Raw genomic sequence first — 15640 nt, forward strand, 5'->3', positions numbered from 1 at the left:
CATCGTCCGAGTTCGTACATAAACCTTAGTGCTGCTAGTTGTTTTCACCCACCTTTAGCAACACTCGTAGCTGACCTTTGATAAACAGTAAACTAATGGAAAGAGATACCCACGAGGCTGATCCTGCCCAGCCTGTCCTCTCGCATAATAACAGCTCTGGCGATGAGGTGCTGAGCTACCGTGCAGAAGATGAGCAAGCTCAGTTGGAAGGTGTTAATCTCGATAGGCTACAATCGTTGACCAAGCAAATGTCTCATGTCACAGCGTCAGAAATGGCTACCATGGTCGACCTCAACGACTTTGACCTGACTAGAATTTTGGCTGTATTTGCAGAAAAGGCTGAACAGAGAGGCCTTCCAATCAAGTCTACAGCTGTCGAATTGAAAGATGTCAGTGTTTTAGGAGTAAATGATTCCGCTTCACTATTGCCCACTGTGTCAGACCTGTTGTATCTTCCAAGTACGATAGCCAGAAAAATAAGGAATAGAAAGCCCGCGTTGAGGCATATTCTCAAAGGTGTTGATTTTCACACTGTTCCAGGGGAAATGTGTCTGGTTTTGGGTCGTCCAGGTGCCGGATGTTCGTCCTTATTAAAGACTATTGCTGGAGAAACTAGTCACTTCGTCAGAGTAGAGGGTGACATTGCCTATAACAATATTCCTCAAGCAGAGATGGTGAAACGATTCAAGAACGAGTTGATCTACAACCCTGAGCTGGACTTGCATTTTCCTCATTTAACAGTTGAAGAAACCCTTTCATTTGCACTTGCGTGCAAAACTCCAAGAATTCGAATTGACGATATATCCAGGAAAAAGCATGTTGACAACTGGCTTAAGATCCTATTGACGGTTTATGGTCTCGGCCACACCCGTAATACCATTGTCGGTAACGACTTTGTAAGAGGAGTTTCAGGAGGTGAAAGGAAAAGAGTCTCCATTGCTGAAGCTATGGCTGCTAACGGAACAGTTTATTGTTGGGATAATGCAACTAGAGGACTAGATGCTTCTACTGCTCTGGAGTTTACGGAATCGGTAAGAGCAACTACCAACTTGGAGCAGACCACTTCGTTTGTGACCCTTTATCAACCCAGTGAACGAATTTATGAACTTTTTGATAAGGTTTTGGTGTTATACGAAGGTCGCCAAATTTATTTTGGCCCTGCTGATGCCGCAAAGCAGTTTTTTGTTGACATGGGATACGACTGTCCTCCACGTCAAACAACTGGTGAGTTCTTAACCGCCGTGACGGACCCTTTGCAAAGATACCCACGCCCTGGTTTTGAGAATAGGGTTCCAATTAATGCTGATGAATTCCAGGAATACTGGAGGGCATCCTCTACTTACTCGGATTTGCAGAATCAGTTCCAAGAGACCCTGAAAGCAGGTCTTTCCGAGACCACTAAAGAGACATTTTTGAAAGCCGCTGCTAATGAAAAAATGAAAGGTGTCAGCGATAATTCTAAGTATACTGTTAACTACTTTGAACAGTTGAGGCTTTGTATTGTTAGAGGTTTCCAACGAATCAAAGGTGATATCAATTATACAATAGTTATGGTGGTCTCAGCACTCATTCAGGGTTTAGTTGTTGGTTCCTTGTATTGGAATACTCCTGAGAACTCGTCTGGTGTCTTTGGTAGAGCCGGTGTGATCTTCTTTGCTATTCTTTTCTTTGTTTTGATGTCATTAGCTGAGATTGCAAATATTTTCAAAGATCGCCCTGTGCTGGCTAAACAGATAGGCTACTCTCTTTACCATCCATCAACTGAGGTTATTGCCAATGCCCTAATTCAGATCCCAGTGAAGTTCATTGCCTCTCTATTTTTCAGTATTGTTGTCTATTTCCTTGCAAACATGAAAAGACAACCTGGGCCGTTTTTTGCCTTCCTTCTATTTGTTAATTTGGGTTCTCAAACTATGGCTGCTTTGTTCAACCTAGTTGCTGCCGTGTCCCCCACTTTAGCAGTTGCTAATGCGTTTGACGGTTTGCTTGTGTTATCCTCTGTTCTTTACACATCCTATATGATTCAACGACCTTCTATGGTTCCTTGGTTTGAGTGGTTCTCGTACATGAACCCAATGCTGTATGCTTTTGAATCAATGTTAACAAATGAGTTTCATGGTTCTATTATTGATTGCTCAGACGTTGATTTGATTCCCAACGGTCCTGGTTATGAAGATTACCCTGATCAATACCGGTCTTGTGCCATTACCGGTGCAAACGGAAGAACTTACGTTGATGGAGATACTTATCTCGACCTATCCTTTGAGTACTCCTACTCTCATATCTGGAGAAATATGGGAATCCTTTTCTTGTTTTATGTCGCCTTTTTGGTTATTCACTCAGTCATGTCAGAGATAATGAACATGTCCACCAGTACCGCCGATCGTTTAATTTTCCTCAAGGCCAATGATCTACCCGTTGAGGTTGCTGCAGCACTGAATGGTTCCGCTAGTAGTAACGATGAGGAGACTGGTCAAGATACTTCTCTGAACGAAAAATATGAACTGGAGCGTGACAAATCTGAAGTAAAAGTCAGCGATAAATTGTTGGGTTCTGATGAAGTATTCACTTGGAAAGATGTAAACTATGTCATCCCGTACCAAGGCTCTGAAAGAACTTTGTTAGACCACGTTCAGGGGTATGTTAAACCTGGTACGTTAACTGCGCTGATGGGTGAATCTGGTGCTGGTAAGACCACTTTGCTGAACGTGTTGTCTCAAAGAATAGATGTGGGTGTAGTTACTGGTGATATGCTTGTCAATGGTAATCCAGTTTCTGCGTCTTTCAAGAGAAGAACTGGTTACGTCCAGCAACAAGATCTGCACATCTCAGAGTTGACTGTAAGAGAATCATTAATCTTTGCTGCTAAACTTAGAAGACCACTGTCAGTACCTGTTGCAGAGAAAATTCAATATGTTGACCAAGTGATTGAAATCCTGCAGATGACCAAGTATAAAGATGCTGTCGCCGGTGAACTAGGTGCCGGTCTGAACGTTGAGCAGAGGAAAAAATTATCAATTGCCACAGAATTAGTATCTAAACCCGATTTGTTGTTGTTTTTGGATGAGCCTACTTCTGGATTGGATTCTCAGTCTTCCTGGGCTATTGTCAAGTTGTTGAGACAGCTTGCTGATGCTGGTCAGGCTATTCTTTGTACTATTCACCAGCCATCTGCAACTCTCTTTGAGCAATTCGACCGATTACTCCTTTTGAGAAAAGGAGGACAAACCGTTTACTTCGGAGATATTGGTGAGAATTCATCCGTAATAACCGGCTACTTCGAAAGAAATGGTGCAAGAAAGTGTTCTCCTGCTGAAAATCCGGCCGAGTACATATTAGAGGTGATCGGTGCGGGAGCCACTGCTTCTATCACTGAAAATTGGTTTGATGTTTGGATTAAGAGTCCAGAATCCCAAGAAGTATCTCAGGAAATCTCAACCTTAGTAACAAGAGCTGGGAACAGCACATCATCAGTCGATGATGCTGCGCACTTGGGAACATTTGCAACACCATGGCACTATCAATATCAGTTAGTTCTACAGAGAACAGCTCAACAATTTTTCAGGGATATGGAATACTTTATGGCCAAGTTCATGTTATTGCTTTCTGGAGGTTTATTGATTGGATTCTCTTTTTGGGACGTTAAACATACTATTGTTGGAATGCAAAATGCGATGTTTGCTGTCTTCTCTGCTATGATTCTTTCCGCTCCCCTGTCTAATCAAATTCAATCGAAAGCCATTGCATCCAGAGAGTTATACGAAGCTCGTGAATCAAAATCTAATACTTTCCATTGGTCAGCTTTGCTTTTGTCACAGTTCTTGGTGGAGATTCCATACTCTGTTGTGTTCTCTACCATATTTTACATTTGTTGGTATTTCCCTGTTCAATTGGATAACGCTCCTGAAAGAGCCGGAGTATGGTGGTTGCATTACTGTATCTTCTTCCAGTTGTATTATATTTCATTTGCCCTGGCCACAGTCTATTTTGCTCCAGACCTTCCGACAGCAAATGTTATTCTATCTTTCCTGTTTAACTTTATTTTTGCGTTCTGTGGTGTTGTTCAACCAGTTGACATGATGCCAGGCTTTTGGACATTCATGAACAAGGTTTCTCCCTACACTTACTTTGTTCAATCCTTCTTAGGTAACGTTTTACATGGAAGAGAAGTCCATTGTGCTGCTAACGAAATGACATACATTCAACCCCCCAGTGAGCAGTCATGTGGGGAATACCTTACACCATTCATCGAGGAACACACAGGTTATGTGGCAAACCCAGGTGCATTTGAAGATTGTGGTTTCTGTAAATTTGCAGTCGGTGACCAATATTTGAGCACGGTTGGAATTAAGTACAGCTATGGTTGGAGAAATGTTGGATTCTACTGGGTATACATTGTTTTCAACCTGAGTGCAATGCTTTTCTTGTATTACATGTTTAAAGTCAGAAAGCAGTCAATTTTTGCTCCTATTATTGGACTTTTTGGGAGAAAGCAAAAGGATTAATTTGTTGCAAGTATCTATCTGTTTATAATCAATATGGTTTTAATTTATCTAAAAAATACTTTGACAAATCCTTCTTTGTTGACGAGGTATAAGTACTGTTGCTCGTTTGTTTCTAAGTTTTTCGCCTCATCTTCGAACGATATTGATCCCTTCGAAACTGTTATTGTGCCTGTTACGTCGTCTGCTCGTCCCGTCTCCAAGGGTCGTATCGATATTATCCCCTGGCTTCTATGATACAATTTGGTGAGAAACTCAGTTTGTCTATGTGTAATGGTTGAAGAGTCTGTTTCATTCAGGTCTATCAGATTTGCATCAGCAAAAGTCGAAACAAGTACGTTCGCCAATGAGTTGATATAAGATATTTGGCTCATGAATTCGTTGATAGAACATTGATTTGTCAAAAAGTATAGTTCTGGATGATCCAGAATTAATGTGCAGGGTAAGGCTGAGCTCTTCAAAGCAGCAATTACAGGCTTGAATAACTTGTCCACAGGAGCCTCTGCCGTTGAAAGATCGAAAAAACTAAGGTTTTCGTCACCTTGAAATGAAGATTCCACCCCAAGATATTTTACCCACGTCTTGTTGTAGAAGCTTATCCCATGCAAGAAGCTGACAATGACAACTCTGCTTCTGGGATTTTTGAGTGAAAAGTTGGAAGTTTTGAAGGAATTTGCATCCTTATTGATATTACATGTGCCAAAAATTAGATTCTCCACAAAGCAAGTGGTCAGCCATGATGACGACGTTCCTTGAGTGTCCGTGTAGGTAAAACATGATCTAAAAGCTTGTGAGTCGATGAGAGCTTGCGGTATGACCTCCCCTGACCTGAAAAGAGAGAAATCTTGAGCTTGGTGGGACATGATGGATTTGGCCCTTGATTAGGTTGGATTCTCGTTATTGTCCTAAATTTGATATTTCCTCGAACTGTGGCACGTGATTAGTTGGAAAAAAAAATCATCAATAATCCAGAAAATCTTTCCCTTCACTAGAATACCTATAGTTAACATGTCCTTGACTTTGCCTGCATTGCCATCTAGCGTTTCAACTGCTGCCAGTTTAGGTAAATACACTGCCGCTGTTAGAAAACCAATTGAGCCAGTTGGCCGTCACTTCTTGGCACTTTATTTGTGGGGACACACATGGTCAGAATTCGAAAAGATTCAGGCTGAAACTGATGTCAAGAAAGCTGAAGACGTCAACGAAGATGCCGAATTTGACATTGAGCAAAGCGAAGAGCTTATTGAGCACGACCCAAGAGACTGGAAGTCTGCTGATTTGTACGCCGTTTTGGGTCTGAACAACTACCGTTACAAAGCCACAGAAGACCAGATTAGAAGAGCCTACAGAGTCCAGGTTTTGAAACATCATCCTGATAAGATGGGTGAAAAGGGAGGCCTGGATAAGGATGGATTTTTCAAGATCATCCAGAAAGCTCACGAAACTTTGATGGACCCTGTTAAGAGGCAACAATTTGATTCTGTTGATGAAGAGGCCAACATTGAACCACCTGCACCAAAGAGCAAGTACGACTTTTTCGAAGCTTGGGGTCCACTTTTCGCTTCTGAGGGACGTTTTTCTAAGAAGCAGCCCGTTCCTGAACTAGGAAATGCTGATACTCCAAAGGAAGAGGTTGATGCTTTTTACAAGTTTTTCTCCAACTTAGACTCATGGAGAACCTTCGAATTTTTGGATGAGGACGTTCCAGATGATACTTCCAATAGATACCACAAGAGAATGATTGAGAAGAAGAATAAAGCTGCTAGACAGAAGAGGAAGACAGAGGATAACAAGCGTCTTTCTGAATTGGTTAGAAGAGCTGCTAATGAGGATCCCCGTCTTAAGGCCTTCAGAGATAAAGAGAAGGAAGAGAAGAACAAGAAAAAGCAGGAGAGGGAGGCTGAAGCTGCTAAGGCCGCTGAAGAAGTTAAAGCCAAGAGGGAGGCTGTTGAAAGGGCTAGAGCTGAAGCCGCCAAGGCTAGAGCCAAGTCCAAGGCCAAACCTTCCTATCAACCAATCCAAACTCAAAGCAAAGGTAAAGGTAAGGGTAAAGGTAAAGGTAAAGGAAAGAAGAGTACTGTCAGCAAAGAACAGCGAACTGAATCCAAAATCAACATTAGAAACTCTGTTAAAGATGCTAACTACTTTGGTACTGAGCTGCAATCTGAGATTGACCATGATATTAATGTCTTCCTTGATAACTTTGAGGATGAAAAGTCTGTGGAAGTTTCTAATGCCATCGCTGGTGCCACTGCTGATGCTGTAAAGGAGATCTTCGATGCTGCTGCCAAAGAGTACATTGAGCAAGGTTTCATTACAGCTGACGACTTGAAGTTCTTTGCAAAATAAATAGATAGGCAACATTATTTTTCTTCACCAGAATCGATACCATGATTTTTTGCTGTCTTTGCGTTGTAAATCCAAATGCTCGTCTATAAGTTGTTGTATATCCCTTTCGAGTTTCGAAACCAGTATTTCATTTTCTTGGATAATTTTGTCTCTTTCCAAGTCCCACCACAAGTACTGTAGGCCGAAGTAGACTAGTGATGCCAATAGGAAAGTATTCAACAGAGGCCTTGAAAAATGTGATATTCTGACTTTGGAATCTTCCTTCTGTTGCTCCTTTTTTTTCTCCAAGGATTTCAGTTCCTGTTGTTTGATCTGGTCGTTTATCTGGTCGATTCTTGATTGAATAATGTGTCGTTGGGAAGGATATTGTAGCGGATCTTGAGGGACATATTGAGTAGTAGATTTTGGTAAGTGTGTGCTCTGTTTTCGTATCTGTCTCCAGACCAGACTTGATTTACAAATTTGCGGCCTCATGGTGAAATTTGCTTGTAGGGAAGCTGACCACTTTCAGAGACTAACGATTGAAAGACCTTGGATGGACTCCACGTAGATATTCCATGTGATTTAGGTTTCGCGGTTATTATATATTGGTGATACGTCAACAACCAAGCCTAAGTATATATATACAGTGTACACTATTATCAATCACCACTGTTCTTTTGCTCCTCATTTGACGTTCAAAACCTCCTGTAGATTGAACCTCTTGCATTTGTCATATATCTTTCCGTCCAACACTGACATGCTGATATTATTTTTGAAACACTCAACCAATATCAGTACATCGTAATCTTTTAGGTCAACCTTGTGGCCTCCCTCGTTACCAACGCAACTGGCCACGGTTTTGATGACATCCAGCTTCTCTAGCACGCTGAAGTTTCTCCTATTGACTTGAATGGCAAATTTGAGTGGTTTCTGAACCTCTTTGTCTTGATGAAAATGGGGTTTTAACAATCGTTGTGCCAACTTGGTTAACTCTGGTAAAGTGCCTGAGCATGAACCATCGACGGGAGACAGCCTTAAAGTGAATTTGGTTGCCTTTCGCCTGTTATCAAATAGTTCTTGGACGAGTTTGGTAGCAAACTGTGACGGAATAAGGGGCTTTTTCATCTTGACGAAGACAAAACATTCCGTTCCAAGTTCAACTCCATTTATCAGGATGGTGTTGCCCTTCTTAGTTTCACCCATTTCTTGAAGCTCTTGCCTAATAGACTCTTCAATAGACACTGCAGACTCATCTTTTCCTTCCTGCTCATTCGTTTCTCCCTCTTTATTTTCATCTTCATCCTTCTGTTGCTTATAGAAGTCCTCGCCGTAGTACTCATCAACCTTGTCGAGGACCAATTCTGTTAGCTCACTTAAACATGCTCTTTCTTTCCCACGGACGCATGTCGCAAATATGCCATACTGTCCTGGCTCGACAATGCCATTAGCACCGGGCTTGTATCTCTTCTTTCGGTCTTTTCCTTGTCCATTTTGTTTTCTCTTCATTTGATAAGAGAACTGAAAAAAAAATAACCCACGATTCAATTTACTAAGAATTATATTTTATGTTCTATACAAGTCAAAGGCTTAAAATTCGATATCTTTGGTTGTTGATCTCTCCTCTTCTTCCTCGTCTATGGGGATGCTCCATTCCTCTATTTCGAATTTTTTCTTTCCGTTCTTGAAACAGTATTCGATCTCCTTTATTACCATCAATCCAGATTCACTCAAGACAGGAAGCTTCAAAACATTTAGAAATCCCTGCTTTATCTTAGCAGGCTGGTTCTTGTATATTCGCTCCATCATTTGAACCAGTTCTGGGGGAAAAGGTTTCAACTCGATAACCCCATCAAATAGCATTTCGATCATGGTGACTAATGCGTTATGACGAGGATACAGGTCCAAATTGACAGACGATACCAGAGAGATATTAGGAGAATTGTGTAATAGGTGTCTTAGTGATTTGATAAAGTTCAAACTTTGGTTGTGCTGGATAAGTTGTGGTGGGTACATGGCAGGGTTGAGAAAACTCTGCAGTACTATTCGAATTAGCTTCCCTTGATGCTGTGATATGATTCTTTGAATATGCAACATAACTTTAGAATAGTCTGGAACATTTAGGGGAACAAATGACATCTCGTTGGCCGCTGGAGCAGGCAAAAGGCTGCTGGTAATGTCAAAGGCATGCTGGTAGTTGGGATACGTTTGGGAGGGGTCACTAAGTTCCTCAGAAGGTGAGTCTTTTTTTAGGCCGTATCTCCATGCAATCTTCAGATTGCTATCATTGATATTTCCAACGGTTACTTTTGACTCATTGGTTGCAACCTTGTTCTTCTTTTGTTCTTTGGAGGAACCACGGTACAGTCCTGGAAGCTGTCTCCCCCAATGTTGATCTGAACCTATCACAATGACATGCGTGTTCAATTTTCCTGCAGTTCTGTTGTGGACTATTCCTTGGGCTGCATATACTTTTAAAAGCACTGAGGAAAAATCTGTTGTACCATTCTCTTCGATGAGTAAGGAATTACCCAAAGGTAGTCCCTGGTGGGCCAATAGACGATCCAAGTCTGCCGAACCTGTCGATAAAGTCGGTTGGGATGTGATGGTAGAGGGTCTGATTCCCGGATGTTGAGTCAGCATGTCATTATTGGAGGCTCTATTATGCAATCCTGGACTTGGTCCAGTGGGGTTAACATGAGGAGTATTCCTGAGCGGTGCTCTAGAAGGGGGTGATAGGGGGCCTCTTGAAGGAGCCCCTAGAACAGGATTTCTTGAACTGTTCACTCCTGGTGATGGTGCGGAAGGAGCACCTCCTATAACCTCTTGACGTCTCCGAAATGACATTCAGTCGTTGGTATAGGGATGCCTCACTGCAAGAGGAAAAATTATATTTGAGAAGCAAGGGAACCGGAAAAAATGTTTAGACCTCATAAGCTCAAAATCCATTCGCACCTCTCCCTCTTTACTAACTCCAAGTACTATGGTAGACAAAACCACACCAGAGGACAACAAAACTGTCGTCAATCTTGATCTGGACGATAAAGATAGCAAGAATGAACATCATTCCAACGGGAATGCACCCACTCAGCTGATATTCAATGGAAGAGATCTGGAAGGATCAACTTTAGTTGACGGGCAACATCATCATAAGATTCCTCCAACGATGGAAGGAAACTCACTTACACAGGATATTGACTCTCATGTGCAACAGCTCAAATATAATGATAATAGAGTAGCGCTAGATAGGGCGATTAATGCTCTTGTTGATATATTGAGGCAGATGGTAGAGGAAAACAAGAGTCGACCAGTTTTGTACCCAACCACGGACAATGATCTTAACGTACTCAAATTGAACATTAAAATGGAACACAGCACCGTTGAAGATTACTCACGTTTAAACAAAGATTCTTTGGCACATTTGCTGAGTGAGAAGGTTACTAACGTGATTCGCCATCTCTTCTCGTTGAAGGATCGTATCGATGATACTGCCTCCAAAGTTTTCGTTACAGGGGATCTAAACTCCGGAAAATCTACATTTTGTAATGCATTGTTACGTCGCAAAATTTTACCGGAAGATCAACAACCCTGTACCAATGTATTCTGTGAAGTTATCGACCCAAGGGATAACAACGGGTTGGAGGAAGTACACGCAGTCCCAATAGGAGTGACATACAATATTAGAGATGAGTCGACTTATCAAATCTTCCCAATATCGGAGTTGGAATCTTTGGTGTATAAATCATCTCTCTATTCCATTCTCAAGATCTATGTTCATGACCAAAGACCAATAGAACAGAGTCTGCTGAAGAATGGGGTTGTTGATATATCATTGATTGATGCTCCTGGCTTGAACTTGGACTCTTACCAAACAACTCAAGTTTTTTCTCGTCAAGAGGAAATTGATTTGGTAGTGTTTGTCGTCAATGCTGCCGATTTATTCACACTTTCTGGTAGAGAGTTTATTACTGCCGCAGCAAATGAAAAGAACCTCATTTTCATTGTAATCAACAAATTCGATTGTATTAGAGATAAACAAAGATGCAAAGAGAGAATTTTGAACCAAATTTCAGAACTGTCTCCTCAAACTCACAAAGACGCCTCAGAATTTGTTCATTTTGTCTCAAGTGAAGAGGTTGTAAATGGGCTACCAGGTCCAAGTGACGATGGAGATGAAAACAACGGTCCTGACAATAGCGGCCGTCCTGATCCAGATTTTGATCACCTAGAAGCCTCTTTGAGAAAGTTTGTGCTTGAGAAAAGAGCGGTTTCGAAATTGCTTCCAGCAAAGACGTACCTTATCAACTTATTAGATGATTTGGATACTGTGTTCAAGTTGAATGAGCGATTATACAAAGAAAACAGGAATTTACTTCTAAGTCAACTCGATGAAATTACTCCGCAATATGAAAAGGCCATGAGTAGCTCATCCAAGATCAGTGGCCATATTGACCGTCTAATTGAAACAACTGCTACGGAATGCTACAACTTTACCCGTGACGCTATCAAGAACACTATTGATAACATTGAAGATACCCCGTTGATTGCATTTCCAGGTTTGAATGACATGTATCGCTTCACCAAGGAAACAAGAATGGCACTTGTAGAGAAAGTTTTGGGGTCTGTGGATGCTTCTGAGCGCTTCGCCCGTCAAAAACGTTAGAGACGTTTGAAATCATTAGAGATGTTGGTCGTAAAGCATTGGATGATGACAATCTGCTAGCAGATAAGTCCCTTCGTGATGACTACATGTTTACTAGCAAGAAACACCATCAACTAAGAAGAGTCATCGACGAGGAGATTTCCATCAAAGATTTCTTTGATCCAAGCTATGAGCGATTTATGCAGGCAATTGGGCTATCAGGAACTTTTTCCTCGGTTTCTAATACTTCGTCACCAAGCTGGTGGGTCCTATCAGGTAAGCAAGGGCAAATCTGGAAAAACTCATTATCTGCGGTTGCTGTTTACTCTTCTACAAAGATATTCCATAATGGTCTTTTCATGGTGAAAAATTTCGTATCCATAAGAGATGTATTTAACTGGAGGTTCCTTCAAAATGTGGTAACACCTCTATCTATTGGAATGGCAATAGTATCGGTGTCATACTTGGTTTACGACATTCCAACTGCATTCCAAAGGAAGTCAATTCAAAGAATCAAACGTCACTTGGGATCTACCGATTACATTCACAACAACTCAAGTAGAGTATCAAAAGAATGTACCAAAGTTCTCAATTACGCCTCCAGGGAAGTAATGAACTCTTTCCGTACTTCAATTGACACCACCGCTGCTAAGAAGGATAAAATAATTTCACAATTGAAGGACAGCGAACAAAGTGTGCAATTTTATCATCGTCTTTTCCGATCCATCCGTACTCAAGGTGAAATTGTCAGGGGAATCAAGATTGACAACTTTTACAGCAGCGTGGACTAAATTGCCAGTTTATAGTTCTAACATGTAAATAGGGATGACAGAGATATATCGAAGAAGACTATGGAATGATTATGTAATCACGATCTTATTTTCCCCCCCCCCTGCATTCTGCCACATCAGCGACAAACCAAAGTAACGAAACTCTAACCTACAACTTGATCCGCAGAAATATCCATGTCTTATCGCCCTCAGTTTCAACAGAACCAAGGCGGGCCTCCTTATCAGCATTTGGGTGCACCTTATCAGAGTTATTCCACGCAGCAGCCTTCCCCTAACTCGTTGAATGGGTTTTTCAATCAATTTGAAACCATATCAAACAAGATAGAGGAAATAGTGGACAAGTACACCAAACCCTTGAAACCATTTATGCCTGCAATTGCCCGGTTCTTCATAGTTGCAACATTTTATGAGGACTCTCTTCGTCTTGTTGGGCAATGGACGGAGCAGGTGTACTACTTACATGTCTACAGAAGATACTGGGGTTGGTTTGTCAAGTTGTTCCTGACAACCAATATCATCGTCATGTTGGTAGGGTCTACTCTTCTGATTGCTCGTAAACGGTCAGAGATTGCCTCATCTTTTCTGGTGGCCGTCGTTTTTTTCCAAGGAATTGTTTATGGATTGTTTTTTGATTTAGGATATTTCCTCCGTAACGTTAGTGTGATTGGAGGACTTTTGTTGGCATTTTCAGACTCCATAGTGAGGGACAAGAGAAATCTTTCCATGCCAGGATTGCCTCTTATGGAGCACAAGGATAACAAGAAGTACTTTCTGCTTGCTGGCAGAATCATGCTAATCCTGCTTTTTGCAACATTTGCGTTCAATTCCAATTGGTCTCTGGGAAGAATATTAGTTGTTTTGGTAGGCTTTATTACAAGTATATCTATTGTGGTGGGTTACAAGACAAAGTTTGCAGCAATTGTACTCACCCTGATGCTAATGACTTACAATGTTATAGTTAACCACTACTGGAGTTTTGGCTACAAAGATAGCAGAAGAGATTTTCTGAAATATGAATTCTTTCAGACCTTGAGTATTGTTGGAGGATTACTGATCATTGTGAGTACAGGAGCTGGAGAGTTGAGTTTTGATGAAAAGAAAAAGATCTATTGAGCATTGTTAGTCAGTAGATAGGTATATAGTAGGTAGAGAATATCTTCTCGAATTGACACCTCTGGCTAAAACCATCTGATCTCATCTCTTCTGTTCGCTTACACATTAGCAACTTATCCTTCCACATGACTAACAAGCCCAGAGGGATCTTACGGAACGCTCCACAGGATACCAATTATGACGAGAATGCTAAGGTTGATGAAGAATTTGACAGGAAGAAAGTCCTGGAGAACACCAATATAAACGCAAAACTGTTTAAAGACGCAGCAGATGCAGCTCAAACGAAGGGTGACAAGATCAGACAAAAGCTGAAGGAAAAGAAACAACAACTAGAAGAAGAACATTTGAAGTGGAATGAAGCTAACCTTTATATGAACGAGCAAGAGAAATGTGCCACCATGAAAATTGATGAGCCGAAAACTCCCTATGAAGGTGGTGTGGATCCCACCGGAGAGTATTACCAGGACGATGAAGAGGAATTGGATAACTTCGCACTTGGAGAACCAGAGTTTACTGTACCTAAGGAGGAACAAGAGCCTTTTGAACCATCGGAACCATCGGAACCATCGTCAGAGGATAGTGAAACAGAGCATGCACCTAAAGAAACAGCTCAACAGAAACACAAGAGGTTCGAAGAGATGAGGAAACAACACTATCATCTGAAGGGCTCAGTTCTAGGAAAACCGTTATCAGTCAGTGATGAAGAGGAAGATGAAACCGAAGAGTCGAAATAATGCACCAAGAAAATAAAAAAAAGAGTATGCACCTAGTAAATAATGTGTGATCAATATCAAACAATTCCCTCCTATCCATTTATCGTAATTACCTTATATGCTCTTCTCTAAAGGGAAGGTATCATGTCCGTATTATAAAAGTATACGGCACCGTTTGATGCTCATATACGCCCTCTTTCTCATGATTTCCCCTCCACCGAAGAAACTCTCTGTAAGATTCAAAAAATTCACCATTGTTAACAAAAGTGTCATCGACGCAGGACCAGTTACCAGACTTATCCCACGTCAACCTACCATTGAGACTTTGGCATTTGACACATTCGTTACGAGTGGGAACGCCTTTTCCCGTCAGCTTGACTCCACTATTCATAGGAAATAGTAGCGTCAAAACCCAATCAGGCAACCATCGCCCTATGTAATAATGGTTCAGATGGACGTACTCGTAATGATGCTCTGTATCTAGATTGGATGGCTTCCTAGGGAACTGTGAATAGAATGTGTTTGAACGTTCGGGCACATCCCCATTGATTCTCCAGACGTCGTAGAAAGTTTCACTATCTTTAGAGGCGTAAATCTTAAAAAGATTTTTGGAAGAAATCTTGATGTCATCAAACACTTTCTTCACATCATTGAATTGGTATAACAAAGGACTCGTTCTCAGAGTTTCCTTGTCATCAGATTGTATTGAATCTTGATAAAACATGACTAGGGAGAAATGTCATCTCCAACTCCGATGTCGGGGATTTTTGGTCGTGTGGTGTGTGGATCTAAGGGACCACCCCTGACGTTGCCTATTTGGGCACCAGTACAACGTTGGTTCATGTCGTGAATTGGTGTGATCTCCGATATGCTGATTAAGGACCAGATTGAGGTAGGGCATTGTGTCTGAAAATGTGCTATTGGTTGATGAAAAAGTGTCTGAATACTGGCATTGCCCTCTGTATGCGAACAGTGTCATGAAGTCTACCAGTCAATGCATAAATTATAAACGTGGGAACTTTTGACCAATGATATCAATTCCGACTAGCTTTAGACATCAAAAACGTCATCCTCTCTGGCATCAAAGAATTCTGTAAATGTGAAAACCGTTCCGTATATGAGAATTCCGCCGGATAGCGTTAGTATCATGGCGGGAAATTGAAGAATATGTGAATGAAATAAAAGAATCGGGAGAGCTACTCCAGAAACGAATAAAAAAGCACTCAGGAATTTGCCAAAATCTAAAGCGTACGCCGTAGATTCGTTCAGAAAATCATCAAAATTGACATTCAACTGGTTGCTGATTGCAATTGGAAGATGGGCAAAAGCAAAGACTAGTGCAATTGCCACTGGAGACCAGTTCCCATATATCGCTCCTGCTAGAACAATTAAAAGGAATCCAGCAGCCAAGACTGTGGCCAAACTAATGATTTTAGTCAACGGATTAATCTTCATTTCTTGTATGAGTGGAATTAGGACTTGTTGTCAAAACTTGAATCTCAAGAGCTAACGGAAAGAAATTAACTGCCAGCTGTAGGCTGGTGACTTCGC

General features: G+C 41.3%; 10 protein-coding genes across 10 annotated transcripts; 5 read left to right on the top strand and 5 right to left on the bottom strand.

Annotated features, from left to right (window-relative positions):
• Nucleotides 1-95: 95 nt before the first annotated feature.
• On the top strand, nt 96-4505 carry PAS_chr2-1_0280 (Plasma membrane ATP-binding cassette (ABC) transporter, multidrug transporter involved in multidrug; the record flags this gene model as incomplete). The annotated part of the gene is made up of 1 exon (XM_002491129.1): nt 96-4505. The coding sequence occupies one exon, from the start codon at nt 96-98 to the stop codon at nt 4503-4505; it is 4410 nt and encodes a 1469-aa protein (XP_002491174.1).
• Nucleotides 4506-4549: 44 nt separating this feature from the next.
• Nucleotides 4550-5365, bottom strand: PAS_chr2-1_0281 (Subunit of Elongator complex, which is required for modification of wobble nucleosides in tRNA; the record flags this gene model as incomplete). Its single annotated transcript, XM_002491130.1, has 1 exon — nt 4550-5365. The coding sequence occupies one exon, from the start codon at nt 5363-5365 to the stop codon at nt 4550-4552; it is 816 nt and encodes a 271-aa protein (XP_002491175.1).
• A 145-nt stretch (nt 5366-5510) lies between these two features.
• PAS_chr2-1_0282 (Cytosolic ribosome-associated chaperone) lies at nt 5511-6851 on the top strand (the record flags this gene model as incomplete). The annotated part of the gene is made up of 1 exon (XM_002491131.1): nt 5511-6851. The coding sequence occupies one exon, from the start codon at nt 5511-5513 to the stop codon at nt 6849-6851; it is 1341 nt and encodes a 446-aa protein (XP_002491176.1).
• Nucleotides 6852-7517: 666 nt separating this feature from the next.
• On the bottom strand, nt 7518-8339 carry PAS_chr2-1_0283 (Putative tRNA acetyltransferase; the record flags this gene model as incomplete). The annotated part of the gene is made up of 1 exon (XM_002491132.1): nt 7518-8339. The coding sequence occupies one exon, from the start codon at nt 8337-8339 to the stop codon at nt 7518-7520; it is 822 nt and encodes a 273-aa protein (XP_002491177.1).
• An 81-nt stretch (nt 8340-8420) lies between these two features.
• On the bottom strand, nt 8421-9677 carry PAS_chr2-1_0284 (Subunit of Elongator complex, which is required for modification of wobble nucleosides in tRNA; the record flags this gene model as incomplete). Its single annotated transcript, XM_002491133.1, has 1 exon — nt 8421-9677. The coding sequence occupies one exon, from the start codon at nt 9675-9677 to the stop codon at nt 8421-8423; it is 1257 nt and encodes a 418-aa protein (XP_002491178.1).
• A 136-nt stretch (nt 9678-9813) lies between these two features.
• Nucleotides 9814-12263, top strand: PAS_chr2-1_0285 (Mitochondrial integral membrane protein involved in mitochondrial fusion and maintenanceof the mitoc; the record flags this gene model as incomplete). The annotated part of the gene is made up of 2 exons (XM_002491134.1): nt 9814-11454; nt 11496-12263. The coding sequence occupies 2 exons, from the start codon at nt 9814-9816 to the stop codon at nt 12261-12263; spliced, it is 2409 nt and encodes an 802-aa protein (XP_002491179.1).
• A 174-nt stretch (nt 12264-12437) lies between these two features.
• Nucleotides 12438-13376, top strand: PAS_chr2-1_0287 (uncharacterized protein; the record flags this gene model as incomplete). The annotated part of the gene is made up of 1 exon (XM_002491135.1): nt 12438-13376. The coding sequence occupies one exon, from the start codon at nt 12438-12440 to the stop codon at nt 13374-13376; it is 939 nt and encodes a 312-aa protein (XP_002491180.1).
• Nucleotides 13377-13501: 125 nt separating this feature from the next.
• Nucleotides 13502-14110, top strand: PAS_chr2-1_0288 (Hypothetical protein; the record flags this gene model as incomplete). The annotated part of the gene is made up of 1 exon (XM_002491136.1): nt 13502-14110. The coding sequence occupies one exon, from the start codon at nt 13502-13504 to the stop codon at nt 14108-14110; it is 609 nt and encodes a 202-aa protein (XP_002491181.1).
• Nucleotides 14111-14231: 121 nt separating this feature from the next.
• Nucleotides 14232-14813, bottom strand: PAS_chr2-1_0289 (Hypothetical protein; the record flags this gene model as incomplete). Its single annotated transcript, XM_002491137.1, has 1 exon — nt 14232-14813. One exon carries the CDS (start codon nt 14811-14813, stop codon nt 14232-14234), a length of 582 nt encoding a protein of 193 aa, XP_002491182.1.
• Nucleotides 14814-15139: 326 nt separating this feature from the next.
• Nucleotides 15140-15544, bottom strand: PAS_chr2-1_0290 (Late endosomal protein involved in late endosome to vacuole trafficking; the record flags this gene model as incomplete). Its single annotated transcript, XM_002491138.1, has 1 exon — nt 15140-15544. The coding sequence occupies one exon, from the start codon at nt 15542-15544 to the stop codon at nt 15140-15142; it is 405 nt and encodes a 134-aa protein (XP_002491183.1).
• Between the last annotated feature and the right edge of the window lie 96 nt (nt 15545-15640).

The sequence above is a fragment of the Komagataella phaffii genome, chromosome 2 (assembly GCF_000027005.1).
Source record: "Komagataella phaffii GS115 chromosome 2, complete sequence".
NCBI classification, from domain to species: domain Eukaryota; kingdom Fungi; phylum Ascomycota; class Pichiomycetes; order Pichiales; family Pichiaceae; genus Komagataella; species Komagataella phaffii.